The sequence below is a fragment of the Mytilus trossulus genome, chromosome 3 (assembly GCF_036588685.1).
Source record: "Mytilus trossulus isolate FHL-02 chromosome 3, PNRI_Mtr1.1.1.hap1, whole genome shotgun sequence".
Lineage (NCBI taxonomy): Eukaryota > Metazoa > Mollusca > Bivalvia > Mytilida > Mytilidae > Mytilus > Mytilus trossulus.
In genome coordinates this window covers 69,463,153-69,476,048 of record NC_086375.1, presented here as the reverse complement: position 1 = coordinate 69,476,048, position 12,896 = coordinate 69,463,153, and the positions used below count along the sequence as shown (strand labels likewise).

Genomic DNA, 12,896 nt, shown 5'->3' with positions numbered 1-12,896 from the left:
TCTGTCCTTAAATTTTCAGATATATCGGACAAGCCGTTGTTGGGTTGCTGCCCCTGAATTTGTAATTTTATGGAAATTTTACTGTTTTGGGTTATTATCTTGAATATTATTATATAATAGATAGAGTTAAACTGTAGAAAGCAATAACGTTCAGCATAGAAAGATTTACAAATACGTCAACATGACCGAAATGGTCAGTTGACCCCTTTAGGAGTTATTGTCCTTTATAGTCAATTTTTAACAATTTTCATAAAATTTGTAAACTTTTACTAACATTTTCCGCTGAAACTACTGGGCCAATTTCATTATAGATAGAGATAATTGTAAGCAGCAATAATTTTCAGTAAAGTAAGATGTACAAACATATCACCATCACCAAAACACAATTTTGTCATGAATTTATATGCTTCTTCTGTTTAATATTCACATATACCAAGGTGAGCGACACTGGCTCTTTATAGCCTCTAGTTTTAATAGAAAATAAAACGAACAATTAAAAAAAATTATTAGTCAGAAATAGGTTTTAAAATGTGTGGTACATTTTGTGTTTCCTTGTTTTAGTAAAGTATTTTAATGGACAAAATTCCCATATTTTGGCATATTTAATGCTAGTGTATCAATAAAAAAAAATCATTTACGCCAGACGCGCGTTTCGTCTACAAAAGACTAATCAGTATATAACAAACCTGGTAAATAGCCTAATTCGGTATGTCGAATTCGTGAAAAGAGAAGGTGATTGTAGTGACGACACTAAAAACATATCCGATATCATCTGTGAAATGGTCATTTCATAACGGTCAACCAATTCGTGATGACGTCCGTAAAATTGACGAAGGGATAATTTCAACTTCACCATTTGGAATATTTATCAAAGGTATTAGGCTTATAATCTAATACGCCAGACGGACGTTTTGTCTACATTAGGCTCATCAGTGACGCTTAGATCAAAATAATAAGAAAGCCAAAACAAGTATAAGGTTGAAGAGCATTGGTGACCCAAATTTCCAAAACAGTTGAGTCAATTACGGCTGAGTTAATCTTTGCCTGGGATAAGAAAATCCTTAGTATTAAGAATAATTGATATTTTTGCAAACAGTTAATTTATATCAGAAAGTAAAGTTAAAAGATATTATTAGTTTCTTATCTTTCTTCTTGAATGAAATCAGCCTCCTAATAATAAAGAAATAAGTCGACAAGAAGAGGATTAAAATTGGTTCCCATCGGAATGCCGACAGTCTGTTGAAAAACACGGCCTCCAAATGAAACAAAAATGTCGTCAGTCAAGAAATCAAGCATCTTGATAATATTAATTTCAGAGATATTTTGTTTGAATCAGAGTGATTCTTTACAAAAAAAGGATGTATTCCTCTCTAAGACAAGATACTTGTATCTACTATCGCCATTCTTTTTTATGAAACAATGCAATACCAACTCTTTTCATTTGTCTTTTAGATTGAATGTGGAAAACGTGTGTAAAGTGTAGAAAAGTCAAATGTTTTAATACTATTGCAAGATGAAAGAGTTTTAAATTGTATGTACTCTAAAAGATTTTAAGGTTTACTGCTGATGACGGTCGTTTTAATCTTGTATAATTTATTTAGGATAGCGATCGTCATTGACTATTAAACCTCATTGTATAAAATCATAAATTCCTTGTAAGGATTAACAAATCACCACCGGAGTTTTCTTAAAAAAAAAATTTCAACGGTCAGCTTTTTGTTAGCAATTCTTTTTCATCTTTGCAAACCTACATCTGGCATCTAGACATCAATGTTATATCATGTCAGTATTTAAACATAATGAAAGTGATAACTGTCCACTCCTATAGATTTTCTGTCAGTTTTTGTCTTTGTTAACAACAAATGTTCATGTTAGAAAGTGACATCTGGTTTCTGCTGGATTTCTGATTAGATACTGCCTAATTAAATTAACAGCAAGTATATATTAATACGTATTAGTATATGTTAAGACTCATTTAGCGCTAGCTGTATAACTATGTAAATGAAAGTTCTTTTTTGAAAGCAGTGAAGTCAAAGCGTGATATTGGTCTATACAAGAAGTATCATCGGGAAAGAATCCGTTGTCTCAAGGTATATATAAATTATATTTTAACAGGAAATAACTTAATTACTACAATTCTTTAGAAACTAATCGGCGAGTCTGTCTTATTATTATTATTATTATTTTTTTAATAAAAAATGCGAAAATAAGACAGTAACATGATAATATACACAACCTAAACATTTGGTCAAGTTTTTCACCCTTGTATTTTTAATTTTCAGTTTTAGTTTTTCAAATAAAATTGTCGGTAGGTTACTATTTAGGTAGATTTCGTCTTATTTGTCTCTTTATTACAGTAAATGTTGTTATTGTTATATTAGTCTAAATTTTTGAATTGAATTCATAGTTGCACAGATCCATATGTGTCCTTTGAGGTTTCTAATCCCACAATTTTGATAGATTTTAGTATTCTTTAAGTCATTATAACATGGACAGGAAGCTCATTCTCCACCAAAACCAAAAAATATTTGGAATTAAACTATTTACCACCTTTCAAGTACAAATTGATTTAATATGGTTATATTGTCTTATCGGGGCCTTTTATAGCTGACTATGCGGTATGGGCTATGCTCATTGTTGAAGACCTATAGTTGTTAATGTTTGTGTCATTTTGGTCTTTTGTGGATAGTTGTCTCATTGGCAATCATACCACATCTTCTTTTTTATATTGTCTTGATTTTTTTTTTTAACAAGTAATCGGCATTTCATGGAAACCATATGAACTCTCAGGCGCGTAGCTACGTTGACGTCAAAACGCCCGGGCGCACTCTTGAATTATGGTAAAAAAATATTTTAATTTCAATAAATTAAAAAGGATCTGGTTTAAAGCACAACATTCTTATAGATCTTTCTTCAATAGCTTGTAATTGCGAATAAAAGTGATAACATTTTATTTCGAATCAGACGATCAGATAGTTCCGTGTTATATATTTGTTCATTTTCTGTCAGTCAAAGTCTGAATCTTCTGGGAATTCTTCTTATTTTCCTTTCGTTAAATATGTGGTAGATCTAAAACATTTTTTTAATATAAATAATTTGTCAAATGTTCATGAAATTTTACGAAAGTTGTACAGAAACTTTTTATTCTCAAAAGAGTATCCAGACCATACTGATAAATTGATATTTTTTACAAGTAGATATACAGTTTGTGGTTGAAGTTTGCTACACTTTAATTACTTTTTCAACCCTTCATTTAATTTTATGAAACTTTGGCAGAAGCTTTTTATGTCCCATTTATGGGCCTTATGCTTTCTGGTCTGTGCGTCCGTCCGTCTGTTTATTTGTTCGTTCGTCTGTTCGTTTATTCGTCTGTCTATCCCGCTTCAGGTTAAAGTTTTTGGTCGAGGTTGATTTTTATGAAGTTTAAGTCCAATCAACTTGTCGGAAACTTATTACACATGTTCCCTATGATATGATCTTTCTAATTTTAATGCCAAATTAGAAATTTTCCCAAATTTTCACGGTCCACTGAACATAAATTATGATAGTGTACTGGGGACACATTCTTGTTTGTGATTAGTTTCTGAAGCAAAATTTTGAACTATATTTTTTCATTTTTCCATTGAAAAACGGACTTATCTCTCAGCAGTTAACAGACGCTCTGTGATTATGATTTTTTACATGATAGTTTTCAAAATCTTTAATATTGTCATGAGACTTGGTAGAAGTTAATATTCTTAATAAAAAAAAACATCTAAAGAAAATTTTGATTATATAAAATCCTGTAAATGACTCATAAAAAAAACCAGTTTTCACGGGAAGCAATAATCTAGTGTGAACCACGGTTCCACAGAACCCTTTACAAATGTTCTTAATGCACCTAAACATCTTTGCAAATTAGTCATTTCATATCCATTAACGACATTTGCACAAAAAGGGGCTTTACCCCACTGTTCCTTTTAAATAAAAAAAAAAAAGTAGACTATAAGGTCTAACTTGCTATTGGTTAGTTTTTAATGACAGAAATGGGCATTCCCCTAGAACCCACTACTATAAGGTGTAATAACCACGGGTCCGATTGGGCTCTCAAACTCCTTGCCGAGGTTGTGGCGTACACATAAAAAAAGCCTAGCTACGCCACTGACTCTTCATCCCGTCTTGATTCTTTATTGAAACAAGATTGATTTTAAAAAAGATAATAAGTCCCCGAGGGAGCATCAGTTCAGTAGTAGTGCGTCGGTTCAGGCATAATAAATAGCAAACTTTCTAAATTTTTCCATTAATACATTTTGAAATTTTAAAGAAACTGGTGTTTCAACTTCATCAGACAGATGGAAGTGGCTATTTTAAGGTCTTTTTGGACACACAGCTTTACAAATGTTTCAGTTTTTATACACCATTTGCTTTCAAGTAGTCGGCATTGAGTGTTTTCTTGAAGGGGTAAATCCAAAATATCCCTTCGCCATGAGATTTATAATGTGGTGCTTTTAATTTTGACAGCACTGGGTCTTTATCTCTGTTTTTGGAGTATCAGTACCAGAGGGTATCATCAGATCAGTAGTCGGTCCCTCGTTAATGATATTATTTATAAAAAAACATTTCTCAAATTTTACGTAAATAAATTTTTAAATTATTTTTTTGGATATTTGTTAGAAAAAGCAACAATATAAACTATATAATCTATTTAAAAACTCATGATTTTTTAATTTTGATACTTTTCTGACGCTTACAAACATTACAAATGTTTTATTTTTTTTTATTTTTTCGTATTTTGATCATCGATATGGTATACTTACCTCAATAGATTGATTAGGAATGGATAAAAAAACATGATCAAAGTGTAAGTATTTGTGCAAAATGGCTTCAGTCTATGGTCATCATTGTTCACACAACGTATCCTCAGCGGTTACGATGTACTTTGTCAAAATCAGTATTATTTTTGAAACAGGAAGACATTACAGTACACAGACTCTTGGTGTTATTTGACTTTGACAATGTCACTTACACGGTCCAAAAACGCGACAGTCAAATTTTGTTCAATAAAAAAACTGTCGAAACTGCATTAATATCTGCTTGCATCCGTTTTTAGTATATTTCGACAAATTCTAAACTTAAACAAGGTTCTATAAATTGCTATATTTCTATTCATATTGGTCCCAAGTCCTTCAGTGAGCAAGTTTTCAACAGTAAATTTTTAAATATTCCAAACAATTTTCGTGATCAAAAATACATACGGCTGATTAAAATTTAGTACTTTTTGATTTATACGCTATTAATTTTTAAACAAGTTTCAGATTTTCAAGTATTTTGAACCCAAGCATCAACGAAATGACATTTATTATCGGAATGTGTATATGGTGCAGACAAATTGGTACCGTTAATCTTACCGATTGCTTTGGAAAATACTGGAAATTGTTATAAAATTAACCATCAACCGGATTTCATGTATCAAATTATTATTTTGCTAAAATTTTCATAAAATTGCATTTCACTTTTGGTATGTCAATAGAATATATATTGGAAACGGGGAATGCATCGAAGAGACAACAGTTCGACCAAGAGCAGAAAACAGCCCTAGGCTTCAAATTTGTCTTCAACGCAGCGAATAAAATCCATCATCAAGACAAATGCTTTACGCTGACCCTTGCAACAATGTATAGTTGTGCATCTAAACATTCCCCACTCTATATTAAAAAGTAAACAAATGAACCAAAATAAAAAAACACAAAGCTAACAAGTGCAAGAGGTTCCTAGCTTAGGACATGTGCACAACTATGGTGGGTTTGAACGTGTTTCGTCCCAAAGGGTATACCATCCAAGTAGTCAGCACTACTGTGTTGACATGGATATCAATTATTTGGTATTTTTTATGCATTTACTGTTTGCAAAAGAATTATTCAAAATACTAAGGATTCTTTTTTTCGCAGGCATATGTTGCCTTAGCCGTATTTGGCGCAACTTTAATAAGTTTTTGGGTCCTCAATAATCTTCAAATTTATACTTGTTTGGCTTTCAAATTATTTTGATATGAGCGGCACTTATGAGTGCATAATGCCGGCGTCACACATTGGGGTATAGAGCGGCGCGCACCAAACGTACAACGCGCTACATTAAGGATTGAGACACGTTCAGGACACGTTGTATACGCTTCGAGATCGTTCGACTTTAACTAAAACGTATGCGGGTATGTTTGTAACAAACACCCCATAATAGAACGTCCAAGATACGATCGGGATGCGTCTCAAATACGTTCAAGAAACATTTTTCCTTCGTAGCGTGCATTTCATCTATATAAGACAACTGCCAGGCAGACGCAACTATACGTTTCTTGAACGCATGATAAACGCTTAGGTGCGCTTCTCGTACGCCTAATACACGCTTAAAGCTCTCTGTGCACACGTAAAAAATATGATGGACAGGTTGAATGCATTCAAAATTACTAGTGTATTGGCAGCGTACCTGATTTTTAACAAGCCCCGCGTACGTCGGAGTTTTAAGCTGATTTGTGACGCCGGTATTATGTAGACGAAACGCGCGTCTGGTGTATCAAATTATAATCAGGGGCCTGGTTATCGAAAGTATCTTATGACTAAGACATGTCTAATGATGGTCTTAGGACATGTCATAGTCGTAGGATATGTTTTTGAAAGTGTCCTGAGTTACGATTTGTCATAACTTATGTCGTAAACTTAAGATCCCTCGCGACATGACTTATGATGGTCTTATGATTGTCTACTAAAGTTTTAATTACTTTTCATCTATAATTTCGTGTTAATTGCAATAAAAATATTTGTTGTGTTGCTCAGTGAGCTAAATAGTAAAGATTTTATTTTTCTTAACTACTTGAAATAAATTTTGAATCTCCTGCGACATACATTTTTTTTTCTAACTCATGGTTTTGTATGATAGATATACACCATTTTTCGTTCCTAGAATATTTAACAGTACTATATTAACGTATGTGCACGGGCATTTCGTTAAGCGGGTACTCGATGAACCTTGAAAGTATTCATAGTTAAATAACCATGCATGTTTGATAATACACGAAAACGAAGTTCTAGATGGATTATATAATATTTACAAATAAAATTTAAACAAATTATCAATTCATATTTCAATTCCTTTTGGTATAAAATTTCATGTTCATTTTCATGAAAATAAATTTAAAAAAATGTAAATATTAAGAATGGTAATAATTAATATGTTCATACTTTCCATTTTACGTTGTATATTTATCTCTTTTTAATCATTTTTTAAAATGATAGAAAATAATGTTCACTTATGACAGTCATAAGAGCATCATCATAGCTATGAGGTGTAATACCACCAAATCATGGTACGTCACATCCGGTTGCATACGAAAGTAGGTCTAAAAAAATATTCCCTTCAATTTGACCGTTGTAGGTAATTAATCCTACATTTTATTGCAGTAAAATTATTTCTGTGTCATAAACATATGTCTTGGGTATTTCAAAACACCATTATTTTTTATTTGTGATTTCTATAGAAAATTTTGTAATCTTGAGGTTACATGGTGACTAAACCTTGTACACAGATAGAATATTCAATAAGGGGAGAAATTTGATTGGTTAACTTCCAATGATGGTTATTTTCTTATATGCAATGCAATGTTATGTGAAACTTTTTCTATAGAACTGTACAGGATAAAACTTTACTCATGCCAAGTATTTCTTTATTTGAAACAAAGATAAATTCTGCACAATTTTTTGAAAAGTGCAAATTTAACAAAGACTAATAGGAGGAAATCAATGGTGGTATTACACCTATGACTATCTTAAAACAGCTTTGATTTACATCCCATGACATATCATATGATAGTCATAAGATGATCATAAAATATGTCCTAAGATATATCTTATGACATATCTTATGATACTTTCGAAAACCAGGCCCCTGGTATATTTTATAACAATTGACATCTTCATATAAAGACCTATTCCAGTTGGTTTGTAAAACAAAGTAAAAAAAATATGTCATAAAAAAAACAACAGCCGAATACAGAAAGATAAATCGTATACATACTTTCATCCCATTAATTAATATTGTTAGGTATACGCTTCTCTTCACAATATAAATCATTTTCGATTAATTCGATAGCTGTGCTTACTCGATAGAAGCTTCTCACAATGCCTCGCAGCTGATATTTATATTATAATGTTTTGTTTAACATTGACTATGCAGAAATAGAAGCCAGGGTGAGAGACAATAGTGCACGAGCCGAAAGGGGGGGGGGAGTGGGGTGCACTATTGTCTCAAACTCTGGCTACTATTTTTCATAGTCAATGTTAAACACAACATACATATCATTATTATTTTGATTGTTTACTATTTCAAATAGTGCTTTTTGTTTATTTCTATGTACAAATAAATGCCTAACAATATGAAAAACAGCCCTTTATGTAACTCTGCATATATATATGTGTGTGTGCTGTTTTTTAAGAAAGTTGATTTTGTCTACCTACTGTTTGAAAGAGTTACAAATAAACATTTTCAAAATTATGTACAATGAGGTGAAATGATTGATTCTAAAAGACGTGATTATTTCGCTTTGTAAACAACACTGTAATAAAATTCTCGATATATCTATACTTAGCGCAGACTCCGATATATACATAATAATGGCTGTTACTTTATACTTCCCACGTAAGTCTACATGTATTTGGAACCTATTTGCAGACCCTTTTTAAACATTTTTGTAGTGGTTATACACGAAATAACTCATGCAAGCTACGGGTTTATTATTTTTTTTAGCTTTATCTAACAGGGAGTAAAAAAGATCAGCCACACACACACCAAACCAACCCTCGCTTTGGTATTTTAATGACCGTGTTTGTCCTTTTAGAATCGAAATAATTCATGGAACCCATAGATTGTTGGAAATTTAAATATGGCCTGGGTCGTGATATTCGCTTACGCTCAGAATAGTATTCGAATATCACGGCCCAGGCCATGTGTAAATATATGGCTTCCAGGAATTATTTCTTAATTTTAACACTATCTGAATATAAATCATTATTTAATTAAACAAGAAGATTTCTGCTTTCGCTGGTAATAGAGGTTTCTTAAACTTGCTATGAGGTACCTATATATTGTTCATTGTTAAAGGCATGAACTCATGTTGACTTCAAGATAAAAAAAAAATATACCAACAAGGCATCTTGCCATAGCTTTAATTGACCGGTGTTGTATTGGATTTTGTCTAAACAAGGTTTAGTACATACTCCTTCCACTTCATTCTCATTAACATTTCCATAGTACTCAATAACTTACAAAAACAGTGATGTGATCATAACTATTTATCTGAAACATATGACTTATAAATTATTCAAACAATTTTGGCTTCAATGGCAGTAAGCAGAAGTAAACAAAGAATAAAAATGAGAAAGTACAGTGTTTTAAAGTATCTTAAAATGTCAGAAAATTAAATGGTCGGGCTAATAAATTAAACCGACTTGTCTGTCATAGCAACTAAGCTCCGCCCTAGCACGTGAAATTTTAAATGATTGAAGTGAAAATCAATAGTATGTTGCAACAGCAAAATAAGTCAGGAATCTGATGTACAGTAGTTGTCGTTTGTTTATGTAATATATACGTGTTACTCGTTTCTCGTTTTGTTTATATAGATTAGACCGTTGGTTTTCCCGTTTGAATGGTTTTACACTAGTAATTTTGGGGCCCTTTATAGCTTGTTGTTCGGTGTGAGCCAAGGCTCCATGTTGAAGGCCGTACTTTAACCTATAATGGTTTAATTTTTAAATTGTTATTTGGATGGAGAGTTGTCTCATTGGCACTCACACCACATCTTCCTATATCTATTTTCGCATAGTGCAGTTGACGCTATCTATTTATTATAAAAACTAAGCAAGAATAAAGCAATTTTACTATAGAAAGACATTCTTACAGGAAGTATAATAATGAACAGTATCAACAAGCCGACAACTTAGTTACAGGAAGTATAATAATGAACAGTATCAACAAGCCGACAACTTAGTTACAGGAAGTATAATAATGAACAGTATCAACAAGCCGACAACTTAGTTACAGGAAGTATAATAATGGACAGTATCAACAAGCCGACAACTTAGTTACAGGAAGTATAATAATGGACAGTATCAACAAGCCGACAACTTAGTTACAGGAAGTATAATAATGAACAGTATCAACAAGCCGACAACTTAGTTACAGGAAGTATAATAATGAACAGTATCAACAAGCCGACAACTTAGTTACAGGAAGTATAATAATGAACAGTATCAACAAGCCGACAACATAGTTATCGGCACATATACCCGTTCCTTTGTTATTTAACTTGTTTATCCTACTAATCATACTTATTTGGCAAAGAATTTATTTTTATAAAGGGTAAAAAGTTGATATTATCCTTCTTCCTATTCTTTTTTTTTTAAATCATGTGTCTTTCATACTTGAACATGCTTTTTGATTTGATTTTAACTTTTGTTTACAGATCATGGATTCATTAGTTGAGAATGTGTCAAGATCAGAAGGTGTTATCACCAATTTTTCGTACACACCAAACTTAACATTCGAAGACACAACCATATTTTCGAATATCTCAACAACATCCAACAGCATTCTTGACTACGTTAATATGGTTTCCATACCGATATGCTTGATAACTGGTGTTCTTGGCAATACAATAACAATTATTTTGATGAACACGAAGACCTTTTCCCATTTTGCTTCGAAATACTTCTTAATTGGATTGGCTATTGCAGACACGAGTGTGCTCTTGACTCAGCCGTTCAAAAATATGTTCGTAATTAGATATTTTGGCGTTGACCTGCGTGCGCTTTCGACCATTGGCTGCAAATTTTATTTTTGTGTTCATAGAGCTGGAAAGATGATGTCATCGTGGTTTGTAGTTTATATGGCACTAGAGCGATTAGCAGCTGTTAGATTTCCCCTCAAGGTGAAGATCTGGTTTTCAAAACGAAATACATTAATCGGAGTCGGACTGATGATGCTTCTAATCATTGGATTCACAGCTGGTTACTCGTATTGTACTAAAATAGACCAAAATAATATCTGTAACCCGGATGTATATGACAGGAACGATTCTAGCGCTGTCATGTTGTATAGACAAATGCTCAACACTGGTGTCACGCTTTATTTCATTGGACCCTTAGTGATTCTTCTTATCGCCACACCAACCATTATAATTAGTCTGATCAAGCATGAACACGACAAAGCAAAGCTGTCACAGTTTAATGCGAAGAACGCATTAGCCAGACCAACAGCCATGTTATTATCTGTAATGTTTGCGTACATAATTTTCGTCACACCAATAGGTGTCGTGCGCATTATTGTCAATTACCATGGAGTCAACCTGTTTGCGGTTAAAATGACTTGGTTTTCAACTTTCAGGGATATAAGCCATTTTCTTGAATTGATCAACTATTCCATTAACTTTTTTCTTTACGCTTGTACATCAAGGCAATTCCGTCGGTGTTTAACTTTACTTCTATGCACAAAAAAAATCACCAATCGTCAACCAGACGGCAGTTCTACTGGTTCTAAATCTAGATCTAAAACTGGGGCCTGGTTTTCGAAAATATCTTCTGACTAAGACATGACTAAAATGATTATATGACATATTATGGTCGTAAGATATATTTTTGAAAGTGTCACACAAGTTACAATATTTAATAACTTTGTTGTAAACTTAAGACCACTGGCGACATGTTTTATGATAATCTTATGATTGCCATAAAAGAAACACATTTTTTTTTGTATTGCCTAGGCTGCCCATCTTCGCTAAGCAAGGGTTAAGATCCACGATCGCAACCCTTGGCTAGCGAAGATGAGGCTGCCAAATAGGCATTAGTTATTCCTCACCACTTCGTCAATTGAAATCTGAATGGCATTCGACGTAAAAGTCGGACTCCTTTTCTTCTCTTGATTGTGCATGATAAATATATCTTATTTTATCCTTTTATATATATATATGTTCCAGACCGTATGAGTATTTGGACCGTACGCGCACGGTCCGGACCGTATGTGTATACTCGTACGGTCCGACCATACGCGTACGGTCGGACCGTATGAGTATACTCATACGGTCTAGTACGAGCTGGACCATACCGGTATTTGGACCGTATGGGTATAATTTAGACAAACATTTATCATCAAACTTTTATTGAATTAACATTTAATAATTTACTACAATTAGATAAATAAAGTGAACTAGTGAACATTTAATTGAATTGAATAGTTCTGAAATTAATTGTCTATCAACATCATGTTTTGGCACTCTCGGCCCGGGTGACACTTGCTGCCACAAGGAACGTCTGATTTCTTACATTTGCATGTCTTTGTCAGGCATGTTCCTTTACATTTGCATCTTTTACTTGCAAGAGAAAAACTTGCTTGTTTTGCGGCCGCATGCAAGGAAATTCCGTTTGTACTCCAATGTTCAGTTTCTATTTTCCTTGTCAAAAGTTCAATATCACCCATATCATAACACGAGTTCAATATACCAAATTCGCATGATAGCTTGTATAAACTCGCATCTTTTCCGATGATATCATCAACCCTACATAATAATCTGGGAAGATCTCCCGATGCCCTATCAACAACTGGTATTCGCACAGTGACAAAACTACCTTTTTCAATTTTTGCATTAGTTTTTGACACTTTTTTATTATATTTTCTCATTGTATTTTCGACAGATTTCTTATAATTTTTGTCAAGTATCTTTCGTATTCTGTCGTGAGAAGTCATTTGTTCATCGTCCATTGCTATGGAACAGTTGTTGTCCTCAGGAGGGTCGGTTATAATGTCATTCAGAATCATAAAATCATCAACTGCCATGATTTCGTCCTGTGTCGGTCTGTAGTCTGTACCATCGTATTTCT

The 12,896-nt window shown here is 33.0% G+C and overlaps 1 protein-coding gene across 1 annotated transcript; it reads left to right on the top strand.

Moving 5' to 3' along the window:
• The first annotated feature begins 1,989 nt into the window (after positions 1-1,989).
• LOC134709671 (somatostatin receptor type 2-like) lies at positions 1,990-12,015 on the top strand. The gene is made up of 2 exons (XM_063569819.1): positions 1,990-2,090; positions 10,487-12,015. Exon 2 carries the CDS (start codon positions 10,490-10,492, stop codon positions 11,606-11,608), a length of 1,119 nt encoding a protein of 372 aa, XP_063425889.1. The 5' UTR covers positions 1,990-2,090; positions 10,487-10,489; the 3' UTR covers positions 11,609-12,015.
• The last annotated feature ends 881 nt before the right edge of the window (positions 12,016-12,896 follow it).

Excerpts from the sequence above, each read along its gene's own strand:
- LOC134709671 (XM_063569819.1), top strand. The coding sequence starts at position 10,490 with ATGGATTCATTAGTTGAGAATGTGTCAAGATCAGAAGGTGTTATCACC.